At 48.5% G+C, this 24,390-nt stretch overlaps 11 protein-coding genes across 11 annotated transcripts; 8 read left to right on the top strand and 3 right to left on the bottom strand.

The window, feature by feature from the left end:
- Window positions 1-742: 742 nt before the first annotated feature.
- Window positions 743-3,212, top strand: PENARI_c012G11376 (fungal specific transcription factor domain-containing protein; the record flags this gene model as incomplete). The annotated part of the gene is made up of 5 exons (XM_022633055.1): window positions 743-804; window positions 860-887; window positions 961-1,063; window positions 1,252-2,429; window positions 2,493-3,212. The coding sequence occupies 5 exons, from the start codon at window positions 743-745 to the stop codon at window positions 3,210-3,212; spliced, it is 2,091 nt and encodes a 696-aa protein (XP_022487263.1).
- A 702-nt stretch (window positions 3,213-3,914) lies between these two features.
- PENARI_c012G09084 (cytochrome P450) lies at window positions 3,915-5,581 on the top strand (the record flags this gene model as incomplete). The annotated part of the gene is made up of 4 exons (XM_022633007.1): window positions 3,915-3,977; window positions 4,032-5,150; window positions 5,214-5,377; window positions 5,428-5,581. The coding sequence occupies 4 exons, from the start codon at window positions 3,915-3,917 to the stop codon at window positions 5,579-5,581; spliced, it is 1,500 nt and encodes a 499-aa protein (XP_022487066.1).
- Window positions 5,582-6,097: 516 nt separating this feature from the next.
- Window positions 6,098-7,148, top strand: PENARI_c012G01875 (alpha/beta hydrolase; the record flags this gene model as incomplete). Its single annotated transcript, XM_022632824.1, has 2 exons — window positions 6,098-6,392; window positions 6,457-7,148. 2 exons carry the CDS (start codon window positions 6,098-6,100, stop codon window positions 7,146-7,148), a joined length of 987 nt encoding a protein of 328 aa, XP_022487091.1.
- Window positions 7,149-7,676: 528 nt separating this feature from the next.
- PENARI_c012G10586 (SDR family NAD(P)-dependent oxidoreductase) lies at window positions 7,677-8,551 on the bottom strand (the record flags this gene model as incomplete). Its single annotated transcript, XM_022633042.1, has 3 exons — window positions 7,677-7,706; window positions 7,772-7,934; window positions 7,983-8,551. The coding sequence occupies 3 exons, from the start codon at window positions 8,549-8,551 to the stop codon at window positions 7,677-7,679; spliced, it is 762 nt and encodes a 253-aa protein (XP_022487162.1).
- Window positions 8,552-9,125: 574 nt separating this feature from the next.
- Window positions 9,126-11,060, top strand: PENARI_c012G08990 (flavin-containing monooxygenase; the record flags this gene model as incomplete). The annotated part of the gene is made up of 3 exons (XM_022633002.1): window positions 9,126-9,440; window positions 9,499-10,952; window positions 11,006-11,060. 3 exons carry the CDS (start codon window positions 9,126-9,128, stop codon window positions 11,058-11,060), a joined length of 1,824 nt encoding a protein of 607 aa, XP_022487096.1.
- A 1,919-nt stretch (window positions 11,061-12,979) lies between these two features.
- Window positions 12,980-13,855, top strand: PENARI_c012G01862 (uncharacterized protein; the record flags this gene model as incomplete). Its single annotated transcript, XM_022632823.1, has 2 exons — window positions 12,980-13,459; window positions 13,490-13,855. The coding sequence occupies 2 exons, from the start codon at window positions 12,980-12,982 to the stop codon at window positions 13,853-13,855; spliced, it is 846 nt and encodes a 281-aa protein (XP_022487166.1).
- Window positions 13,856-13,927: 72 nt separating this feature from the next.
- On the top strand, window positions 13,928-14,320 carry PENARI_c012G06998 (uncharacterized protein; the record flags this gene model as incomplete). Its single annotated transcript, XM_022632953.1, has 1 exon — window positions 13,928-14,320. One exon carries the CDS (start codon window positions 13,928-13,930, stop codon window positions 14,318-14,320), a length of 393 nt encoding a protein of 130 aa, XP_022487350.1.
- An 839-nt stretch (window positions 14,321-15,159) lies between these two features.
- Window positions 15,160-16,822, bottom strand: PENARI_c012G09314 (NAD(P)/FAD-dependent oxidoreductase; the record flags this gene model as incomplete). Its single annotated transcript, XM_022633012.1, has 2 exons — window positions 15,160-16,107; window positions 16,202-16,822. The coding sequence occupies 2 exons, from the start codon at window positions 16,820-16,822 to the stop codon at window positions 15,160-15,162; spliced, it is 1,569 nt and encodes a 522-aa protein (XP_022487079.1).
- A 489-nt stretch (window positions 16,823-17,311) lies between these two features.
- On the top strand, window positions 17,312-18,009 carry PENARI_c012G00031 (DUF3237 domain-containing protein; the record flags this gene model as incomplete). Its single annotated transcript, XM_022632776.1, has 2 exons — window positions 17,312-17,560; window positions 17,677-18,009. 2 exons carry the CDS (start codon window positions 17,312-17,314, stop codon window positions 18,007-18,009), a joined length of 582 nt encoding a protein of 193 aa, XP_022487157.1.
- A 385-nt stretch (window positions 18,010-18,394) lies between these two features.
- On the top strand, window positions 18,395-20,327 carry gmdB (general amidase GmdB; the record flags this gene model as incomplete). Its single annotated transcript, XM_022632905.1, has 5 exons — window positions 18,395-18,691; window positions 18,752-19,027; window positions 19,090-19,980; window positions 20,058-20,145; window positions 20,200-20,327. 5 exons carry the CDS (start codon window positions 18,395-18,397, stop codon window positions 20,325-20,327), a joined length of 1,680 nt encoding a protein of 559 aa, XP_022487198.1.
- Window positions 20,328-20,632: 305 nt separating this feature from the next.
- Window positions 20,633-23,831, bottom strand: spt5 (transcription elongation factor spt5; the record flags this gene model as incomplete). The annotated part of the gene is made up of 3 exons (XM_022633028.1): window positions 20,633-23,434; window positions 23,494-23,673; window positions 23,730-23,831. 3 exons carry the CDS (start codon window positions 23,829-23,831, stop codon window positions 20,633-20,635), a joined length of 3,084 nt encoding a protein of 1,027 aa, XP_022487102.1.
- Window positions 23,832-24,390: the final 559 nt, after the last annotated feature.

Below are 24,390 nucleotides of genomic sequence, written 5' to 3'. Positions count from 1 at the left end.
CCCTCTTCCCGGGCGGCTCGGGACTCTTCCGTGGAATTTGCATTCCGTGTCAACCCCCTCCTAAATACTAAGGATGCCAGTTAGGAGAGATTCACTACCTAGGTAGCTACTCCAAGTCTCTATTTATTGAACAATAGACCGCCTTAATCAAGACCGGTCCGAGATTTTCTCTTCTCATCCTTTGTCTTATTGGGAGAGTTGTGCAATTAGCCTGTTCCCACCTTGGTGGCATTGTGAAAATCAACCTTGGAAATTTCGCTCCACCACTGGCAAGGTGAGAATTAGTCATGGCCAAAGCCATGATTGGCGATTTTCGTCGAATTAAAGACGGTTTCAAGTTACCAGGGGATAAATTGGGCACATGATCCGAATGATCCGAATTTACTATGTACATCATTACGCTAGTAGTAATAAATATAGATGTCTAAAGAAAAAGCGGGGTATGCCTGAAAAACTGGGGATAAGGTCACTGCATAACTCTCCTTACCACTGGCTAGCACCAAGGGGACACCGGAACTTAATTTCCCCGCACGGTTCATTGATAGTGAGACTGGGGATCTTGAATCCCCCACAACTGCTTTGTCTGATCTTCTCCTGTGGTGTTCCCTTTTCCTTGCAGGCTCTACAACCTATCTTCTTCTAAATTCGAGATCGCATGTTGCTCGCCTCGTTCTTCTCTAGGTCGAGAAGAATAGAATAGAAATACCCCTTTGAGAACAAGGAAAAACGTCCATCACTCCGCATGCCCAAGGAAACAAGTCGCAAGGAAGGCTCCAAGCGTGACAAGTACACGTCACAAGCATGGTCAGTGCCTTCATTCTCTTCACTTACCATGCTGACGCGTAAACTAACCATCTAGCTTTGAATGCCAACGACGAAAAGTCAAGGTTAGTTTCGTATCATTTGATGTTTCTTATCTTGTTTGCAACTTGACGTCACTAATACTCGAAAAGTGTTCAGGGGAGCCCATATGTTCCAGCTGTCGAACCAGAAGCATCCAGTGCCACTACGCCGGGGGAAACCAACAAGAAGTACCGATGCAGAAAAAGCGCACCAGAGAGGAGTGAGGATCACCTTTACCCTCGGTCTTCCAAATCAGACGGCTGATGATATCCAGATACCCTACAGAGACATCCCATAAACCTTGTCCGCGGAAAAGAAGCAGAACGTCCATTTCCTTGAAAGAGCAACTTTCACAACTCCAAGATCAAGTGAATGCTCTTTCTAAAAATCGAAGCTTCAGCGTGACAGATAAAGATGTGGCCGACGCACTGTTTTTTAATATGAGTGTTTCTGAATCGGATCAATCTCTCAAACGGAGGTCCCCGTCTATGTCCAATATCTCGGACAACGATATCTTTGAAAATCGCTCGGTCGGCAGTTTCCGATCCTATCAAGATATCCCCAGTCCTTTGAAGGAGCCCATGGAATCTGATACTCTTGGCGTTGCAACTCCATCGCTCAACAGCCTGCCGATCGGCTCCCAGCTGAATGCTCTGAGACAATTACGGCAGCCTAGCGCTACAGGTGACCCCAGCGACCCTTCCCAATCCGGGTTGGCCACAGTGACTTTGCAAGAACCGCAAGTTCTCTGGGAACTCGTCAACGTCTTTTTCCAAGAATTTGAATCCTATTTTCCATGTCTTAACCAGGCCGTCATATATGAGCGATTGTCAATGGTTCTTTCCTTGCACGGATATGAGTATGGAAACCATCGAATTGTGATAGGTCCTGAACATTGCAAGATCATCGCCATTCTGTTGAACATGCTAGCCTATGCTGAGTCGCTCACCCATCCTGTTGAATCTTGCAAGCCCCGGCCAGTTTCGCAGAGTTACGTACAGGGGCTAAAACTGATGCAATATTTCAACAAACTTCACGAATGTGACCTTGAAACTGTCATCTATCACACTACTTCGTCCGCCTTTCTTCTGGAGATGTCGATGCACCACATGGCCCTCCAGAGCATCACACAAGGGTTCCAGATTGCGTTGAAAATCGGACTCAACAACCAAACCCTGTGGCCAAATGATGATTCTGATCTTGTATCTCGCCAGGGACTGTGGTGGACACTATACTTCCTTGACAAACGCATCACGCAGAAATGCGGCATCACGTATTTTCTACGTGAGGATGAGAGCGCTGTGAGCGATTTTAGCAAGCTCAAGAATCATATGGGTTCAAGCAAACACGAAATTTTACAGAGCTTGATCTCATTCAGCCGCTTGTGGGCTCACATTTGGGATGGCTTCTTTTCACCCCAAGCTCCGAAGGTTGATGATTGGGAGGAATCACAGATGATGGACACACGGATTGTTCTTTCATACCGGCAAATACCGGCAAGCCTTCACTGGAAATCGTCTATGGTCGCAGAGTATATGTGCGTCGAAGGAGATACACACATTCGCCAGAGACTTATTGTATTTTTGGTAAGAGCTTAAGTCCTAGAACCTCGTTTCACTCAAGCATGGCCACGCTGACTTATTCTATAGCGGTTCCAATCCCTTCGTTTGAGTATTCGCCATAAACCTCTCACGTTTACTGAACATGATATCGAGCGTCGCAAAACATCGGTTTCAATTTGTGAAGCAATCATCGAAGCAATTCGAAGCTATATGACTATGGCCACTTCTTTGAAGCCATCTGGGTATATTCTGACCACCTCACTGGTCGAGATACTGTACCATATCCTTCCAGAAGAGTGTGATCCAAAGCCTATAATTCCAGGTGAACTTCTGAAGGGGATGGTGTGCGCTGCCAGTCAACTTCTTCAAACGCTATCAAATTCTGTCGCGACGGCATCCAAGGTATATCAATATTTACGGGATCTTTTACCACCCTACGATAGGTTCAGACCCTTTGACGAGTTTACTGCATCTCCACCCAGCCAGAATGAAGCAAATCAAAAAGCTCCCTTTCACTGCTCTGCGGATTTGGACACACTCTCTGAGACATTTTGGAGAACAATTGTGGATCGACCAGGACAAGAGAAGAGTCCAGCTGCCACCCACTCAGAGCCCAGTAATCCGAACTTCCTGCCCTTTTCCATGGCAATGTCCGAAAATTTTGCGACCGACTGCTTGCCATTCAAAATGGATGACTTACAGTGTCAACTTCTGATGGGCATGGACCTGGAAGATATGGCGTTCAAAGCCCCACATGCACTTTCTGTGGACTATTCTACCACTCACTTTGGGGGAGATCTTTTGTAATATGTAAATGATTCCTTGATCGGATACACCTGGGCACAACCCTCAAGTCGAATATGGAAGCTCGTTTGCACCTTCCATTTCTTTCGTTCCGCATATTCAACATGCTAGCTTGGTCTGCGATTAGCTATTATGGAAATTGTAAGCATTATTTTCAATGTTATCTATCATTCATAGTTTCTTACAATCAAAATTATCAAATAGAATATTACCTATACAGTGGCGCGGGGCCAAAGACTTGCGGCGCCACGTAGCTACCACTGGTGCCAAGTGCCGATGCGGAAATAAATGCAAAAGTTTATTTCTTGGTTCCGCGGAAGACGTTTTGCGTATGTACCCAAACGAAAGGAGCAACTTTCAGCACTATGTCTAGATACTTCAGGGTACATGACATACAAAATGAACACCAATGACATCCAGCTGTGGATGCATTGGTCAATACGCGGTATTTACAGCGTAACTATCTGAAACGCTGAAGACCCCACAATCTTTAGGACGATGTGCAAGGTTAATTTGAAGGTTAGCGCGACCACAGTGCTGTGCAGTCGTTTTTCTGCATAATGTCAAAATAGTATGACATGACGGCCAGTATCTTGATATATTATATGTCAAATATCTCCCACTTTATCTTCTTGTCTTGTTGTAATGCCATTCCAGCCAATCTATTCCTTCTGACCAGAAAGAATATTTTCGTGCAAGCCCAAGATGCTCCTTCAATCCGCCTCAAGCTTTATTCATGAGCACTACATTTCAGTCACTCTCACTTCGGTACGTTTGACTTCCTATTGCAATAGATGGTTCCTACTGACCGGGCCTGGTTAGACTCTGCTTGTTTTGCTCTCACAGGTCTATTATGAAGTCTTCATCAACCCCCTTGGCAAGTATCCGGGGCCAAAGTTCGCAGCTGCATCGCGCATACCTCAACTCTATCACACTTTTAAAGGCGACTTGCTTCAGTGGGTCACTGGACTGCATGTCACCTACGGTGATGTGGTTCGTGTCGCTCCGGATGAGTTAAGCTACGCCACTGGAGAGGCATGGAAGGGAATATATGGCCACGCAGCTGCAGGAAAAAAAGTTACTGAGAAAGACACTCGGTTTTATGGTCCATCCTTCAATGGAGCTCCGGATATTATCCGGGCGAAAGGACCTGATCACTCTCGTTTTCGTCGCAACTTCTCGCATGCCTTTTCTGACCGGTCGCTTCGGGAACAGCAGTCCTTGATCTGCGGATACGTGGATATGTTAGTTGACAATCTCAACCGCACAATCAAGGAGAATCCCAAGGCAAAGGTTAATATGGTTCACATGTTTAATCTGACAACTTTTGATATCATGGGAGATTTGACCTTCGGTGACTCCTTGGATCTATTGCTTGGGACCGGCAACATGAATTGGGTGGCCGCGGTATTCATCAGCATGAAGACCAACGCCTTGCGCAGACTGGCGCGCTACTGGCCTTGGACGGCTTCGATAGCCCAAAGGCTCATTCCTCAAGAGCTTAGGCAACAGAGTGTCGCCCATTACCAAGCCTCCCAGGGCCGTGTGGATAAGAGAGTTGATGGTGATTATGCATTGCAAAAACCTGACATCTGGGGTATTGTGATGAACCAGAAGCAAGAGCTCCGTCTTAGCCGTACGGAGATGTACGCCAACTCACAGGTCTTCATGGTTGCAGGCACTGAGACCACTGCGACTGCACTAAGCGGCTTGCTCTATCAACTCTTGATGAATCCTGAAAAGATGGAGATCATTGTGAACGAAGTCCGTGAGACTTTCGAGAAAGACTCCGATATTGAGATGAGAGCCCTGGAACACATGAAATATCTTAATGCCTGCATTGAAGAAGGGTTGCGCATCTATCCTCCGGTTCCAGTTGGCCTACCTCGCATTGCTCCTGATGATGGATTGCTTGTCTGCGGGGAGCATATCCCTGGAAAGGTATTTTTTTTATCCATCGCACACATTCAACAATCAATTTTTTAACTTTCAGATGATTAATAGACCGCACTTTCCGTTAATCAATGGGCTACCTATCATAGCCCCAAAAACTTCAAGCGGCCTGATGATTTCATCCCTGAACGCTGGATTAGCGATGATTTTGCTACCGATAACAAGGCTGCATTCCAGCCATTCTCGTTTGGCCCTCGCAACTGTCTTGGAAAGAAGTATGTTCTTTCTCTGCTCTTCTAAAGATAATTTACTAATGATCAAATAGTCTGGCATACCACGAACTGCGTGTGATTCTGGCGAAGGTGCTGTATAACTTTGAGTTTTCTCTTCTCCCCGAGTCTATTGGCTGGGAGAAACAGAAAACTTTCTTTTTGTGGGAAAAGAATGATTTGATGGTTCAGCTGAAGGCGAGAAGCTAGGAAGAGGATGGCAGTCTAGAAGAAACTTAGGACTGGAGGCTGTGCTAGTTTGTATTGAGCTAGAGATTTGAATCGAAGGGACCACTGGAGCAACTTCAAAGTACTCGTTATCCAATAACGTACCTTGTAATACAAAGCGGCACCATTAGCTGTATGATAAAGCCACAAACACGGACGCTCCTTGGGGCTGTACACCAAAGAAACCAGCATCGCCGCCTAAGCAGGAGTGAGTTGTCATAATGCAGGGATTAGGGGCGGGACTATTGCCAAACAGGTTAGTTGATACCGTGTACTTTCCGTGCAGAGTGCACAACTTTTGTTCCGGGCTAGTTCCTTCCGTCATTGTTCCGATTAATTATGCGTACTCAATCCGGCAATTATGCCCTCCGAGCCGGAATAAATTTTGTATCATTGCTTAGGATCTATATATGAAAGTGAGTAAATTTGCCAAATTAAACATCACCTTGAAAGAAAATTGTGATTTCAATTACTTGTGTTCCACATACCCCAGCAATTATGTCATTGAACGTGGTGCCTCTTCCTATTGATGAGGCTAATTTGAAGGCTCGCCTTGAGTTTTTGGACAAGTTTGAAGCACAGCTCGCAGGAAGTGTTCAATGGCAAGAATGCGAGTCTCCGGCTGCTTACCGGAAAATGCGCCGAGAGGGCCTGAATGGGTTCACAGCGCCTGCTCTCAACCCTAAAGCAAGGCTTGTGAATATTTCTGGAAGAGACGGCTATCAAATTGAATTGAGAATAATTGCACCCACTGAGCAATCGTGCAAAGGTGTCTGGCTGCATTTCCACGCCGGTGAGTAACACAGACTACCAACATAAGCCGATCCTTCAAGCATCAACTGATAGGAATTTGACAGGTGGCTTTGTTATCGGTAGCAATGCATCATACGATACCTACTTGACCACATTGTCTAATCGCTTGGGTCTGACTATTGTCTCCGTCGAATACCGACTAGCACCTGAAAACCCTTTCCCCAAGCCTCTGCACGATTGCGTCGACGCGGCTCTATATGCACTCAGCGCAGCCGGCGAGAAAGAACTCGGTGCGCCACTGAAGGTTCTCGGTGGTGAATCGGCCGGTGGCTGGCTCGCGGTTTCAACTGGTCTCGCTCTCCGCCGGGACCATGGAGTCGACGTCCGATCGAAGTTGGATGCAATCGTGGCTGGATACGGAATCTTCGACTTTACCTACACGCCATCTCTTTTGAGTCACACTCGGAATATCGTACTGAGTAAGGAAGGTATGATGGACTTTTGCGAGGCAGGCTTCAGCCACATTCCAATGGCACAGAGGAAGGATCCGCTTGTTTCACCTCTGTATGCGGATTTGGAGGAAATGCCAGCCGCTCTGTTCTTGACGGGCAAAATTGAGCCACTGCTTGATGATAGTGTCTTCATGGCGGCCAAGTGGCAGCAAGCTGGAAATGTGACCGAGTTGAGTGTGGTTGATGGGGCATGTCATGCCTTCACCATTATTCCGATGGGAGATGCGACCGAGCAGGGGTTGGACATTATTGTTAAATTTGTGCAGAAGAGCTCCAGTAAATAATTCGGATTAGATATACTTTTTTTAGAATACATAGCTCTCCAAATTTATAACATTCACTTGCGGAAGGCTACCTACCTTGGTATATTTCTTTTCAGCTGCTTCGGGTCCTCGCTGTGTCAGCTATTCAAATGCCTTCATGGTCTAACCGGCCCCTTTCGTAAATTACCATTTATTTCGGACCCTCGCAAAGGGGCCGGTTTGTGGTTATGACGTCGGTCTCATATCGTGAGCATCGCACCTTGACGGTCCTGATAACAGGATTGCCATCCGAAGGTCGCCAGTTCGATCCTGGCTGAGGGCAAATATTTTTGAATGACACCTGGGCAGCTGCGTGGGGATTGCCTTTCAATAGAAACAACATGAAGAAACCAAGTATCGGAGGACATCGCTGGTACTTAAAAATGGTTTTCCTTTTTTTGTTCTTCCCATTCTGTGAAATAAAGAATTCGATACAAGAGATAAAGTGGCTAGAAATATAGAGAATTGTCAATTTATATAGCTTCTAGATAGTGCGCATTATAGCGTTAACTACTGGAATCCGCCATCGGCATTCAGAACCTGTATTCGGAAATGAAGTCAGTATTGTGGTAGGAATAAGGCAAAACGGAGAGTGAAAGACTTACACTTCCTGTGACGAAGCTAGAACTATCGCTCAGCAAGAACAGAATGCATTGGGCGATTTCTTCGGGCTGGGCAAGTCGTTGCAGCGCGGATCTCGAAACCATTCTCTGGAAAACCAGGTCGGGGGAACCAAGAGCAGTAGCAAGAGGTGTATCGACAACACCACTATACTCATTAGCATCTATATTCACAAAGGGGGACTTTTTTACTCACGGAGCCACGGCGTTGACTCTAACGTTCTTAGGTCCCGCTTCCTGAGCAGCCGACTTAGTCAAGGAAATAACACCCCACTTAGCAGCTCCATATGGAGCATTCCATGGAGAGCCTCGCTGGCCTGCAATACTCGCGACGTTGACAATACTTCCGCCGTCGGCAATATGTCTAAGCTCCGCTGACAAACTGTTCCGAATACCGTTCAGATTGATTGACATCATCTTATCCCACTCCTCGTCCTTGATGACATCCAGTGCATACCCCTTTCCTGTGAAACCCTGAGTTCCAATCCATCCGGCGAGATTGGCTGCACCGTCAATCTTGCCATAGTGCTCCTTGGTTGCTTTCACGGCAGCCTCGATTCCGGCAGAGTTGACAACATCAACTTTGAATGCGATGGCTTCACCGCCAACCTTTTCAATCTCATCGATGACTTCTTGGGGGTCGTTAAGATCCAACAGGGCAAGTTTCGCGCCTTGACGAGCGAGGAGAATAGAGGTAGCGCGGCCCTGCCCGGAGGCAGCGCCCGTAACGAAGAAGACTTTGTTCTTAAGATCGGCGTAGGACATTTTGCTTGCAAGGTACTGCGACTCAATAGAAACGGAAAGAATCAAACTTGTGTGATAATGATTTATTGATTCGGATTTTCCCTTGTCTTAAGTAGCACCTACTTTCTCGGTTGAAGCCGAAATACGGTGGTATCCGACAACTGTTTCACTCGGAATGAAATCAGTATACCGTATTTTCTAAGCAAGTTACGGATACACTGGATAAATTGTGAAATTTCGGACCATTTGGATGTAAAGTTTCCTTGTTCGTTGGGACCAGGTGGTTCCCGCCGCCTTTCGGAACAGCTGTGGATGACAGTTCCGTTATGCTTCAGTTCCGGCTCACCTCGTAACCTTACCTCACCCACCATCAAGGTAGAATCGTCATGGGATGCCTTTCCCGGTATCACACTATTCCATTAGAACAGAATGCATCAGTCCTCGCGGAATACATGGGAGCCTTTCAACATGAGATTACTTTAACCATAAGTACCTTATTTACCAACCCTTTCACTTCAAACCGACCGTTCAAATTACCCAGCAACATCTTCACCCACCTTACCAACACATCAATATTCCTGGCTCGATTTTGAATATGGTTCAATCTGTCGAGGCCAATGGTGCCGGTGGAGAGGCACCACTCAAGCCTATCGAAGCCACCGAAGCATACCGCAACAAATACCCAGTTGCCTATGAACAATCCAAGCTTCCCTTCGATACTCCTCGACGTGTGAAGGTCATTCTTGCCGGGGCGGGTATCAGTGGAATTTCTTTCGCTCATGCTGTGGAAAGCGGCCAATTGCCCAATGTCGATCTCCAGATCCTTGAAAAGAATGCTGGGTTGGGAGGAACGTGGCTCGAGAATCGCTACCCCGGATGTGCCTGCGACATTCCCTCCCACAACTACTTGGTATGCTCAATCTACAACTATTCGCGATATTTCGTTCCTGTATACTGATACTGTCTAGTTTACATGGGCCCCTAACCCCAAATGGTCCTCATTTTACGTCTCGGCATCTGAAATTCTTGACTATATCGAGAATGTGGTCGATAAGTTTGGTTTGAAGAAATATGTTACGACTTGTCGCAAGATCACCGGGGCTGTCTGGGACGAGCAGAAACAAAAGTGGATCGTCACCAGCAAGAACACAGATGGCCGTCGTACTGTTGTTTCTGCCAAGGGTGTTTCCGATGGAGAGGTTGGCGATGACATTGTTGAGGAATGCGACGTTTTCATCAATGCCAGCGGGTACTTGAACAACTGGAGATGGCCCAATGTTGCCGGTCGCGAGAACTACCAGGGCATCCTCGCTCACAGCGCCAACTACGATCCTGAGATTGATCTTCGCGGCAAGAGGGTCGCTGTTATTGGTAACGGAAGTAGTGGAATCCAAGTCACTGCAGCTGTTCAGAAAGTCGCCAGTCATGTCGGGGCGTACATCCGATCCCCAACATGGGTGACAGCCAACCTCGGCTCTAGATTCATCGGACAAGGTGTACCCAACCTGACCTACGACGAGGAGCAGCAGAAGAAGTGGATCGAGAACCCAGAAGAATACCTCACTCTTCGCAAAGAAATCGAGAAGGAACTGAACTTCCGATTCCCCTTGTATATCCGAGAGAGCGAGTTCCAGGAAATGGCTCGCAATTTCACTACCAAGGATATGCGCTCCAAGCTAGAGAAGAAGCCTGAAGTTGCTGATCTCATTATTCCTTCTTTCGGCGTTGGATGTCGCCGACCGACTCCCGGACCAGGCTATCTCCAAGCGCTCGCTGCTGATAACTGTGAGGTTGTCTGGGGAGAAATCGACTCCTTTACCAAGACTGGTCTGAAGTCCCACGATGGCACGGAGCGTGACTTTGATGTCATTATCGCTGCTACTGGATTCGACATGTCCTTCATCCCTCGTTGGCCCGTCATCGGACGAAACGGTGTAAACCTCCAAACGCAATGGGAGAAAGATCCAGCCTGCTACATGTCAGCGATCGCGCAGGACATGCCAAACTATTTCATCTACATGGGACCCGGCAGCCCAGTCGGCCACGGCAGTATGATCACCTCCATTGAACGCATCACTCTGTACCTGGTGGACATGATCAAAAAGTTGCAGCGAGAGAACTACTCCTCGTTCCGCCTGAAGGATGGAAAGGCCAAGGCCTACCAATTCCAGATGTTGTCGTGGTTGGACAAGACGGTTTGGGGTGACTCTTGCCAGAGCTCATTCAAGAATGGCGAGGCGAGTGGTGCATTGCATGCTTTCCATCCTGGTTCTCGGTTGCACTACTTTGAACTGCTTCGTCGCCATCGCTATGAGGACTTTGAGTGGGAGAGTCGATGCCCCGAACCGAAGTTGGACTTCGCTTGGCTCAACAATGGGTTCCTGTCGCATGAGTTGTCGCCAGAGGAGGAAGCTGATCCTACGTACGTTGTCCCGTCCCTTCAGTGCTATAACGAAGCTAATAATATGAACACAGGTGGTACCTTGATCAAGACCCTGCTACTCTCACGAAATTTGTCAATGGAAACTAGATTGTTCTTTCGGAAGCGGCTGAGTGGTAAATTTTGTGTGCCTCGGTGATAAATTGAATTTAAGCAAATAGATTGATCGAAATAAATTACGAAATATGGACAGACTTTTCCAAATTAAAACTGAATTCAGAAGGACACACCAACCCATTAGGGCGGAGCCAGCAAGGATAAGCATAGCATGTAAGCACGCTAGAAGGAGCTGAGCTGAGCTTCAAAAGGCTAGCACGCCGTGGGGTCATGGTTATCAATAATTGACAGGCCTTTGTTCATAGACGCGCTCAATATGACAAATTTCGTCCTTTTGCGGAGATCGCGCAAGATCGAGCCAAAGAAAAGTTGGGCTAATTTGGACAGAGAGATGAGGTGGCATGATTGATGGCGTGGGGCCGCGTCCGCTCAGCTTAGAGCGCTAAGCCCCAGAACGGTTGTTTGATTTTCCCTGCCGTCCTCTTAATATAGAGAATCTGAGATTCCAAATGTTATTATTGCCGAAAAAAATTATAGTGGTCTTCTGACTCGTACCGAGACCTTTCCTAATCAGACTGTTTGATAACGGTTTATTGTGGAGCGGTGTCAAGGCAAGTCAGGACGATGCGCCATAGCGGACCATGGAATCGATCTGGCACCCGGGGGCAGGTGAGACATGCTATACTAGGCGAGGTGCCAAGTGGGGAGTGGGTATTAACTGGAGATTGAAGAAGAGGAAGAGTTGATGCCAAACTACAGGTGTCCTATGGTCACCTAGAGGAAGCAAGAATAAACAAATCGAGGATCTGGACCGTTTCAGTGCCGTCTGGTTTCCGTGGCATATTTCGAACTTGTTTCCAATGCGCTCGACCTGCGGTTTTTCGGAGACTATTTGACCAGGTTATTCGAACGTAGGAGTAATTGTTTGGGTATATGCGGATAGCAGATCTTACGTTCCCGTTTGTCCCACTCAATATGGCGAAAACTGCATGACGTTTAAACCCCTAAAAGATCTTTAGCTAAGTAGTAGGTGACCGTAGAAGGGTATGTAAATTTTCATAGAGAAATCTGCAATGTGGCTAGTAAAAACGAAAGAAAATTCGTAGTTCCATCTAGGAAATACACTATATCACATTTGCCTCCGTAGGTCACCTAAATCTGGCCAATGTATCGGGGAAATGAAGAATGCTCCCAGGAGCATCAAATCTAAGATAAGGCAAATTGTCTAATTAAACAATATTCACTACGTACATCCTGCTTGCAAAGGGAAAGATCGCCAAATCAGTGGCAAACTTACGACGCCAACTCTTTGTAGGTGAGATAGGAGTTGTAATCTGAAAGGAAAAAAGTTGTACAGGAATCAAGCTAGCGTGTCGCGTTTTATTGAGCCCGCTTACTCAGGTCACTTCCGCTCTGGATGAGCTTAGTAAGCAAACCGGGATGCTAGGTCAGGCTCAGTGAGTGGATCAGTTTGATTACGGAATGATCACTGACCAGCTCAGGTCGCTCAGGGGTGTGCTCAATTCTACTCAGTGAGCAAAAGCGGCGAGAGGGTGAGCACTAGAACGGAAGGAGACCGCCAAGAGTTGCCAGACATTATCCGGTATATATGTGGCGCCGAAACCAAGAGATATGCCGAAGCTAAGCCTTGACGCCAAACCCTGGCCAGTGAAGCATTTCCTAGCGTCCCCATACTCCAACACCCCGCGTCATTTCGGCATTCAAAATTCTCGCACTCAATAGCCGCCGTCTCTAGAGTAGCGTCTGTGTAAATAGCCTATTTTAATGCTCGTGAAGACTATGGGGATATGATGTCACATTCGTGGGGGTCTGTGGGAAATATTCTTTTCCATATTTAGCTACATAAGAGGCTTTTTCCCCTTGAAATCTCAGATTTTTGCTGATCACGACTATTCAATCCGCAGTCATTGAATTCCTGACTAAGGAAAGCCATGAATCTGTGGTTTATTGCCCTCTGGGTCACGTTGGTGAAGGCCTGGGTCGTCAACGAAGGTACAACATGCACCTTGTACCCCGAGTCGCTTTCCCATCGCGGGCAAGCCGTTGATGATTCTCCTTCAATTCAGCAAGCATTTGATATGTGTGGTACCAATGGCACGGTCATTTTCTCTAAGAACTTGTTCCATGTCAACACCGTTCTCAATACCACGAACCTGTTGAACTGTGATGTTCATCTCCACGGAGAACTGCGCTTCTCTACCAACATCCCATACTGGAGAACCCACACCATCAGCGTTGTTCTGCAGGATCAAGTCACTGCTTGGCTCTTTGGTGGTACAAATGTCAACTTCTATGGCGAGGGTGGCTTCTACAACGGCCAGGGCCAAGAATGGTATAACGCCAACAGAAACCAGTCGAACCAGCCAGGACGGCCAATGAGTATTACATTCTACAACTCGACCAACCTTTTCGTCGATAGTTTAAGGGTCATTTAACCGCAGTTCTGGGCCACCTTTGTCTGGGATAGCAAGAATGTAACCTTTACCAACTTGTTCGTCAACGCTACCAGCAACAGCAAATGGGGCACAATGAACACTGATGGCTTCGATTCCTGGAAGAGTGACTCAATTCTCGTGGAAACCGCCACTATTATCATGGGCGACGATTGCATCGCCGCAAAGGGTAACACAACCAATTTCCACGTCAAGAACGTTTACTGCGAAGGAGGAACAGGAATCACGATTGGTTCTATCGGTCAATACCCCGAGACACCAGACTACAACCTCAACACCACCTTCGAAAACGTGCATGTCAAAAACGCAATGGATGGTGCTTACATCAAGACCTGGCAAGGCACACGGATCTAACACCCCAGCAATGGCGACTGGGGTGGTGGTGGAACCGGCCTCGTGAAGAATATCACATTCCGCAACTTCACGATGGAAAATGTTGGACTTCCGATCCAGCTTTCGCAGTGCGTCTACTCGGCCAACTCCAACAAAGGATGCAACACATCGAAGTTGCAGGTCGAGGATGTTAAATGGCAAGACATCCGTGGCACATCGCGCTTCAACATTGCTGCGTCTATGTACTGTTCGGATGAGCGGCCTTGTCCCAATATCACATTTGAAAATGTGAACATTACCAGCGTTAATGCCTCGCTTGGTCTGCCTTACTACGGCACCGATATTCAGCACGAAATCTTCCAATGCACTAATGTTCTTGGCCAGAAGAACTCCGGAATTCCCTGCAACCAGGCCGCTCCGAGCAACTTCAGTCAGTGGATCTTTAGTAATGTCGACAGCAGTGGCTTGGCGAAGACTTTGACTTGAATTTTGTGTTGAGATTCAAGTCTTGCGCATTGCATATATCAGTTGATATATTTACTCATTGTGGGATTGTTGAGATTATTTTTCTTTGGGTCCTGAGGTGATCTAGAAATTTACATGTATTGTAATTTAGCCTGCCAGATGCCGTGGGTACTAGGATGAAGGCTCAAAACAAAGAACAATAGACTAAACAAACAATCAAGGCCTGCTACAATTGTCTTCTCCTGATAAAATCCCCTGTCAGATTTTGTTGCAAGAACAAAGGAACGGTCAGTATCAATGTTAAGACATTCTAAGTTCGTTCTCTTTCCTGTAGAACAGAAAATACTTTACTTTGGCAGCCTAATCGCGAAATCCTGTGACTAGGGCTGATCACCCGGGATCTATCTGGGACTAGGGTCTGGGGTGTGGTTGGATTATGCTTTTCTCCCGACGTGCTGTTGTGTAGTCCGATTTATCTATGTCCCACCATATTTCAATTGCGTCCAATTCCTATTCGCTAAGTGAGCTATCCACATCAGATAAGATACAGCCAGGTTGCCATTGTGCAACTTGGATATTATTGGTGTAATATGGCGAGCTTTGCTGGGTATATCATTCGGGACTTTCCATATCCGTTATCTACTCATGAAAATCTCCATAGGAGACGGTAGGATATGGATATGCTATGTCAAAAGCTGATCAGTTATTGAAATAGCTTGGAACTACCAAGTAACTCACAACAATTTACGCGGTGACTACGCTTTACAGGGCCTGAACATATCAACTGAAACCGATCAAGATAGACTGAAGCTCTAACAAAGTATGATCATAAAACAATCTCAAATAAAGCATCTGATCAACTACTTAAGATCCCATCTGGGGTACAAATTCAATGTCACCCCCATCTGCAAACTAGCCCGCTGGCGCTCCACAACAGCCTCCCTAGGCAACTCAGTCACGCCAAACCGCTCCTCCGAAACACGCAACTGCTCAGGGAACCACGAAATATCAGCATCGCTCCCAACCAACACACCATCTCGTTCAAGCAACATAGTACCCAGCGCCTTCCCACAAAGCCAAGCCTGAACCATCCCCTCGCCACCAAAAGCAGCACAAACCCACTCGGAGCCATCATCACCATGGTCTGCACGACGTGTAACAGCACCAGGCAACCGTCCCACCCAAGGAAAAGAATCAGAGCTGAAGGCCATATTACCCGTCCACATAGCCTGAATGGGATCACCCTGCACACGACCCCAATCTTTCCGTCCGAAGACGGCACTCAGTACACCGGAGAGATGGATATCAATATCAAGACTTAGCTCGGAATCAGTTGAGATACCCAGATCGGACAGTCCGCCATGCTCGCTCTTTGCGAACCCCCCACCAAGCATCATCTGTCCCTCTCGTAATTGGGTCAGATAGTCGAAGCCACGGTCATAGTTGAATAGCCAGGAGTGCTCGCTAGCTTGGCAGGGGAATTGATCGCCGGGAGTTTGGGCGGACATTTGGCCTCGGACTGGGAATATGCGTCCGCGGAGGCCAGGGACTAGGTGTGCGACGTGTGCGTTTGTACAGTGGATGACGTGCCGGGCGAGGATTGTGCCTCGGCTGGTTTCGACTTTGTAGCGTGGCGCGGAACTGGATGTGTCTTCTTGGATGGCAGTTACGGGGGTGTTTTCTTCCATGCGGAAGTCGTTTGGATAGTCGGCTTTGAGGCGTGAAAAGATGCCTGTCACGAACTTGTAGGGCCAGAGAGCACCTGCGGGACCGGCGACGATGCCACTTGCTCGAGCGAGGCGAAATTCCTGGACGTCATATTAGTATTAATTCCTTATATGTCGAATGGAAGACACTTCAAAAATGTCGCAGAAGAGGAAACTGATAGTTATGGTAACATACCTGTGGAATAGCATCGCCCTCATATGAAGTCCACTCAGCAGATTCTTCAGGCATACCCTCCTTGAAACGGCGCAATCTCTCCAAAGCTTCTTTCCATGTGTCTTTGGTAAAATAAGCACTCAAAAACTGTACTTTACGCGCTTGGGTCTCCTCTGTAATCCCCAGTTCTTTTGCAACAGCAAGGATCTCGTGCAAATGGGCCAATCTGAACTTGAGAATCTTGCGCGCATCATCAACGCCAAATTGATCAGCCAGCTCGGCATATTCATCTGCGGTCTCCAGGATATGGCCTCCATTCCGTCCCGTAGCTCCACTGCAAATCGTCCGGGCTTCGAGTAAAACCACGGATGGTTTTGAAGCCTTGGGCTGGGAGGTGCGGGTTTGCAATAGCGTACGCGCTATAGATGCACCGGTAATGCCTGATCCAATGATAACGGTGTCCGTCTCGGTGGGCAGAGGCTTTGATGGGGTTTGGCTAAAGTCGTGTTTGGGTTGGATCCAGAAGGATGAGGTCGTTGAGCTCTTTGGGATCCCTGGATCTGCGTGAACACGGTTCAGAGCTTGCTGGCGTGCAGAAATCGGGAGCGAGGGGTCGGTTAGGATATCGGTTGCGAAAGGCATGATTTGGTGCTGACGCTGAAGTTTAGATGGAGTATGGACTCAAAGTTGAGGGGAGCAAAAAGCAAAGAGTCAGGTGAGCGGTACAAGTCAACCAGCCCTTTTATAATTGCACTATAAGTCGAGTAAGAACGAATATCTATCACGTTTGAAGTCGAAGGTGAAGTATGAGAATGAGAATGAGAACAAAAAATCAAAAGGTCGGAGGCTGAAATAGGTCAGGGATTTTATCAGCTCACAAATCAGATATGACCTGTTGGACCTCCCTATTCTGTATCTCCCAGTTATAGTGAATGAACTGATTTCACGGAGTTCCTCAAAAGTTCAAGTTGCAATAAACGCGCCGGTGGGTCAACCTTCTCTTTTGAATTTGGAGATTGCGGGGAGAAGATAAGAACTTATAGAAACAAATATGTAGTTTGTGGACATATATGTAGTATGGACACTCATATTTACTGCAATTAGAACTCACATCTAAATTCCATCTTCACAATGTCTCCCACTTCATCCCCCGGCAACGGCATCTTCCCCAATGGCCCTACTATGCGCCAACCATCGATGTCCTGGCTATATAGACTGGAATGCTCTACCGAAGACATTGAACTTGGAGCTCCCCACAACGGCGATACCATTCGCAGTATTGCAAATATCGTGCGGGGCAGCGTCAAAGGCTCTGGAATTGAGGGTGAAATCCTACCCTTGGGAGGCGCAGACTGGGCGACAGTCGTGAAGGGCACACATGTTAGCAATTCCCTTCATTCTGCTTTATTTCTTTATTTCTTTTCCGTGTTTCGCGCTTTGCAAACGGAACTTCGGCGTGCAGATTCAAAATAGCCGGCTAACAATATAATTTATAGTCTATGACCCTAGATGCCCGCTACACGGTCCGCACGTCTGATAATCATTACCTCTACATCCGCGCACACGGCTTGTATCGCCCAGGTCCAGGGACCAATTACGCTAAATCTGTCGAAGAGGATCCGAATTTTGTTCCGCCTGCGACGGTCTCTCAGGACGATGTAGAGTTTTTCTCCCATCTGCGTATCGAGGCTGGGCCGGGTCCTTACAATTGGTTGAATGGATTGGTTTGCCTGGGTGTGATGTGCTGTGAGGATGAGAAGATCTGGATTGATGCGTATTATTTGACCAATTTCCCAGGTGTTAAGCCTGAGAATGTGGTGGCAAGATAGAGGTGGGAATTTTAGTTGATGCCGAAAGGTCTCTTACCACTCTTGAATAGGCTTAGGACCTTGTTAAATGTCTCTTATCAATCCAATTTCTCCATCCTTCACAAGCGAAGAACAAGTGCCGACGCATTAGCCGCAAGTATATAGAACTATAAACGAAGCTAGACTAAGCAGGTAACAAATCCACAGGAACAATAGCCAACATCTCCAAACCACCTGCCTCGGCTGCAACCCAAGCTATCCCAAACAGGCAGGCCGACACACTTCCTAAGTGGGTCACAGCCAAGTATATTACATGCAAAGATAACCGACAAACCCAACCAGAAACACTACATAAACACGAAAGACAGCATCTAAATCCATTTGCATCATACCTCCCAGTCCAACAATGGAATCCGACTCAAACCCCTCCAACTGGCAAGACCTTGTCGCGCAAAAGAAACGCGAGTGCGAACAGAAGATCCCCCGCGAATGGGCCCTGAGCGGGGACATCCTTGCGGGTCGACCCCAGCGATTGTTGGAGTACGACTTGCCCCGTCGCAGTGGTCTTCTTTCTGAGAGCGAATTGGATATTACGGAGAATTATACCGCCAGTCAGTTATTGGTTAAGTTGGCTTCTGGATGTGTTAGTTCTTTGAATGTTACAACGGCATTTTGTAAGAGGGCTGCTATTGCGCAGCAGGTTGTGAGTATTTCTTAAACTTGATGCATTTGAACGTTGCTGATGTATTATTTGTACCTGTAGCTATCTTGTCTAACAGAGTCATTCTTCCCTGAGGCGCTTGAGCGCGCTAAGTATTTGGATGAGTACCTTCAACGTGAAGGGAGACCTATTGGACCTCTCCATGGTCTACCTATAAGTCTAAAAGATAGCTTCTGTGTTGAGGGTACACAGTCAACAGTTGGATATGTCGCCCTTCTGAAAGATGAACCATCGAAGACGAATTCCGCGCTCGTGAAGATGTTGTTGAAGCTTGGAGCGGTACTATACGTCAAGACGAACATCCCACAGACAATGATGGTAAGTCTGCACATCCTATCCTATGTTAATCCTACAATTACATAGATCTAACCATACTTTAGACTGCCGATTCCGAGAACAACATCTTCAGCCGCACCCTCAACCCCCACAACACAACCCTAACAGCAGGCGGATCCAGCGGCGGCGAAGGCGCACTCGTATCATTCCGCGGATCCATCCTAGGCGTGGGGACCGATATCGCCGGCTCAATCCGCATCCCAGCATTATGCTGCGGCGTCTACGGCTTCAAGCCAACAGCCAACCGCATTCCCTTCGGTGGACAGGTATCCGGTGCTACGGAGGGAATGCCGGGACTGATTCCAGCAGCTGGGCCATTGGCACACAGTATGGCTGATTTGAAGTTACTTATGAGTACAGTCGTTGGGGATGGCCATGCGTGGAAATATGACTCTGGCGCTGTTAGTGTGCCCTGGCAGAGTATTCCGCGCGGTATCAACGATACTGCTAATGGGAGTTTGACTATCGGTGTCCTGGCTGAGGATAAACATTTCCCGCTTCACCCACCTGTTAAGCGGGCTTTGGACTCTACGATTGAGATATTGACTCGTGTCGGACACCGGATCGTCCGTCTCAGTGCTGGTGATGATGAAGAAGCGCTGAGTGTGTCTTATGCTTCACGTCTTGCATTCCAATACTTTATCTACGGGCCGCATAAGGATCTCATTGCCGCTAGTGGTGAGCCCCTTGTGACATCCGTGGCTAAAGGTGCTGCACCTATGTTCTCAGGTCCTTTCCCTGTAGAACAGGGACTTGAACCGTTTGACACGATCCAGGCGCTGCATGAAGCCAGGGCGGGGGTTCATGATGCTTGGCGGCAAACTTGGGTTGATCAGAAGCTCGATGTTATCTTGGCTCCCGGGGCTCAGAATACTGCTGTTGGTTATGATACTTATGGATGGCCTCCTTATACTGTTATGTGGAACTTGTTGGATGTAAGTCTTTCTTCCTCTATCCTCTTTCCTACTCACAATCCATTCATTAGAAGGACATTACTAACAATTGGATATAGTATCCTGCGTGCATAATCCCATATGGGAAAGCATCCAAAGAACTTGATCCAGAGCCGATGAATACATTAGACGATGTTCAGCCCAACTGTATGTCCCTTCTTTCTTTCATTTCATGCTGATTATAGTGCTGATTAAAGATAGATATCCCCGACGAAGTCGATGGCGCACCTTGTGCTATCCAAGTCATCACACCCCGATTTCAGGATGAGAAGTGTCTCTGGGCAGCTGATATAATTGACAAGGCGTTGGCTGTGTACGGCAAGAAATAACTAATTGATAGTCCAGTGATTTTGGTTTTGCGTTTGTATTTGGAATGAGAAATCAATTTTTTGTTCTATAAGACTATTCCGTAACTACATCGTCTTAAGGTTGGGAAAGAAATTCAGCTAGAATGATTATTCATTTGCTGTTGACTGCTGCTCTGGGGAAATAATTTCAACAAGTAGAATACATATGCAAAGCCGATCCAACCCTAGATACCTTGAAGGAGGGAAAAAATAGCAGATGGAAGGGACAAGCCTTTTGTGCCGGAAAAGAAGTAGAACATAAGAAAAGGAAATCTTTAAGGGTTAGATCACGGACTCGGCGAGTCATCATATCGAGGTCCGTTATCATTACCACCATATCCAGCGCCGGGCGTAGCAGCCGCACCACCCATGGCAGGAGTTGGCGCGTCATACGCCGCAGGAGTAGGAGCGTCATAGTCACGCTTCGAAGGGCCGCCAGGGGTTGGTGCGCTGAAAACACCGCCGGGTGTGGGGGCACTTTCCGGCCATGCCCCAGGTGTTGGTGCGCCGGGAGTAGGTGCAGTGTACGCGCCTGGTGTGGGGGCGGAGTAGCCTCCACCGGGTGTTGGGGCATCATCGAAGTCGCGCTGGTCTCGGCTACTGGACAGGCCACCCCAAGCTGGGGTGCGGTTTCCTGTGTTTCCGCCGGCACTGCCCCAGGCGGGGGTGCGAGACCCAGAGGCAAAGGCGTCGAAACCAGAGCTGGAGTCGTATGGTGTCTTTGATCCCGAGTTCCAGGCTGGTGTGCGGTTGCCCACTCCTCCGTAGGCAGTGCGGTTTCCTTCGTAGGGATTTGAGGTGCGGGAGCCATCGTTCTTCCATGCTGGTGTGCGAGACCCACTGGCGTTCCCCCAAGCAGGAGTTCTGGATCCTCCTGCGCCGCCCCAGGCCGGGGTTCTGGAGGAGTCTGCGGCTGCCATCGGAGTGCGACCACCGGCCCATCCACCTTCTCTCGATGGGAGACCGGCCGAGGAGCCAAATGGAGTGCGTGACCCTCTTCCGCGGCCACCACCCATATCCAGGGATTGTTTGGTGATGGGATCTTTGACGGTAAGGATGTCCCGTGGGATGTGAACGGGCTTGTTAGATGTGTAAAGCTCGACCTGGGCGGAGCTATCATCTGCATCGCGAACAATTCCGACAAGTCCCTTATAACGACCCTTGCGAATAGTTACTGTCTTTCCAAGCAATCTGTCGCGGCCACGACGAGGTGGTGGCATTTGAGCACCACCACCGCCAGGTGTTTGCATAGCCAGGGCAGGGTTCATCTTGGTCAGGTCAGGTCCGGCAGGTCGGCCGCCTCGTGCCGAAACAGTGACAACGCTTGATGTCCGCACTACGGTAATACCGGCGTTTTCAGCTTGAGCCTTATTGTGCAAGAAAAGGAATGAACGGTGGATGTGGCGGATGACTCCGCTCCGCTGCTCTCCATGGAGCTCGCGGACAGTGTCGCCAAGTCGAATCTCTGCGCCATTCTTATCAGTAGCGACTGCATCACGGCGAGGAGTGATTTTGGCTGCTATCTGGGTGGGCAGAATATTCCGAACAGAGCCATTCTGGTCCACAACGCGGAGCGACTCGCGGTCCACTTTGATGACACAGGCAACTGTGGCAGCATCAAGCTGGACGAGATCGTGAACATCATATATGCCAAGCTGTCCATCAGCAGCCATCTCAGCAGAAAGCCGGAGATCTTTACTGAAGACTGTGATCTCCTGCATGCTCATATCACTGAGTAGAGTAACTGTATCGTCCTTGACTTGGACCACCATACCCAATTCGTTTTGATAACGACTGCCTCCAATGACCTTGACGTGATCACCCTCTCTGAATCGTTTGCGAAGGGTGCGAACAGGCGCGTCAATTGTCTGTCCAGACAGCTCACCTTCGGTAACTTGCAGAGAAACGATGTCACCTCGAGTTGAAACTGTGCGACCAATAAGGCCCTGCTGTTCACCTCGGTAGACCTCCACTGGATCGCCCGGTTGGTAGGCTTCCTCGGCAGTGGACTTCTTAAGGGTCTCAGCGAGCGAAGCCAAGTCAAGGTTAGCAGTACCGTCTTCGCCTCCGCGGGCAAACATTGTGACTTCCTCTAGCCTAGGGTTGACATTCTTGGTATCCAAGTGCTGGACTCGCATATCCTTGATGAGGAAGCCGTCCACGTAGTTGTCGTTCAGGTAGTTCCACGATTTTCCACCGAGACCTGAAGTTGACGACAGGTACTTTGCGTGCTTCTTCTTTGCCTCTGCCTCGCTGAAGAGGCGCTGGGGAGGGCGAACAGTATTAGTTAGACCACGCTTGCGCTTGGATTCAGCTGCAGGGGCACCAAGAGCATCGTCGTTCATTCCGTAGTCCAGTCGAGGAACAAGGCGAACAGTGACATTCAGTCCATTTGTTTCAACCTCCTCGATCTGTGCCAAATCACCCGAGTATTTGCCGCGCTTGATACGGACCCAGCCACCAGGCAAAAGCTCTTCGGATTTTTGAACACGGAAAAGATCAGGCATTTCCTTCACGGGAACCAAGGTCATCTTCTGGGATGGATAGTAGAAGTTGATGGCCTCCAGACCCTCGGTGACATCCGCCTGTCTGCGGGCTTCACAGTAGAACCAACCCTGCATAACATTGCCACGCTCAAAGGCTGAAATGATACGAATCGGGTTGCGGGAGCCTGCTGGGCGTTCTTCAATACGTTTCTGGATCGAATAGACGACTTCCTTCTCTTTGCCAGGTTTGCAGCGGCAACCCCAAATACTGGGATCCTCCACACTAGGAAGAAGAAGTCGCTTCGGGATGACGAGCGCATCTGAAGCTGCCGCACGGTTCCGTCCGTATCGCTCCTTAAGCATCTGTGCCTGCTTCTCTGCGTCCATGCTGGCATCAATCTCGCGCTGGCGATCCAATTGTCGGTGACGGCGGTCATCTGTCTCGGTGCCTCCGGGTAGCACATCGAGATCATCGGGGTGGGTTTCCATGCCAAATTCGGCGAGCTCATCCTCTTCATCTTCGGCTTCGTCCTCTTCTTCATCGACACCGGCTTCGATTTCAATGAAAGGGTTGGCCTTCATTCTCTTACGCGGGCGATGGCTCTATAATGAGAAAACAAGTTAACAGAGGCCCAGCATGAGGCCAGTCGTAGAGAACGCACCACTGCCTCTTCTTCATCCTCTTCCTCGTCTTCCTCGTCATCATCTTCTGCTTGGTTGTCGCCCTCCTCGTCGTCCTCCTCGACGTCTTTGGCATCATCCTCTTCGTCGTGGGAGTCGCGTCCGTATTTCACATCGTCCTCATTCGCGCCGTCGCCGCCAGATCTCTCTTTCTTGGCGGGCTGCACTCCTTTGTTAGCCATCGTGCTTACCAAAGCTCGGTACGTGGCAGACTGACCTTGGCTCTGGGCTCCTCGGCATCGGAGTCTTCATGGGGGGCGGGGTTGAAGTCATCGTCCTCATCCTCGGACCCGAAGTCCTGGTTGAGAAAGTTGGACATCGTCGAGATTCGCGTCGTACAGGGTATCAATAGAAATGTGGTCGCGCTGTGGACAAATTGGGACAGCGATTCGGGGTATGAGAGCGTTTCTATACAATGCCAGCCTGAGTCAGTGTAAGCCGACAAGTGAAAGGTCAAGAGAGAGCACGTACCCAAGCCAGGGAAATCGCGCTGTGGTCGGGTAAAAAGATTAGATGTAGCTGGAAGTTAGACTGTCCCGGATTGTTTTCAAGAGAACAGCCTGGTCCGAACGGCGTCAGATCGATTCTTTGTGATTGAGGTGATGTGTAGGCGCGATCGGAGAGTAGGGAAGCAGACAATTGAGCTCTGCGGGCAATCAACGAGTTCCGCGACCGCCTACAAAGAACGAATCTCGGGCTTCGAAGATAAATTGTGCGCGCAAGGGATTCCGGGCCTTTCTCAGGAGGGACGTCAGCTGAGAAAAGGGAAAGGAGAAATTGAATCGGAAGGTCAAGTCGAGTTGCCCAGGTGAGGCTTCATTGCTGCGTCGGTGGTTGTTATGCCTCGCCGTAGTACATTACCTTCAACCCTACATCAA

The sequence above is a fragment of the Penicillium arizonense genome, assembly GCF_001773325.1.
Source record: "Penicillium arizonense strain CBS 141311 chromosome Unknown PENARI_contig012, whole genome shotgun sequence".
Classification (NCBI taxonomy): Eukaryota; Fungi; Ascomycota; class Eurotiomycetes; order Eurotiales; family Aspergillaceae; genus Penicillium; species Penicillium arizonense.
Note: the sequence above shows the minus strand (reverse complement) of the source record. Positions and strands in the feature narration are given on the sequence as shown.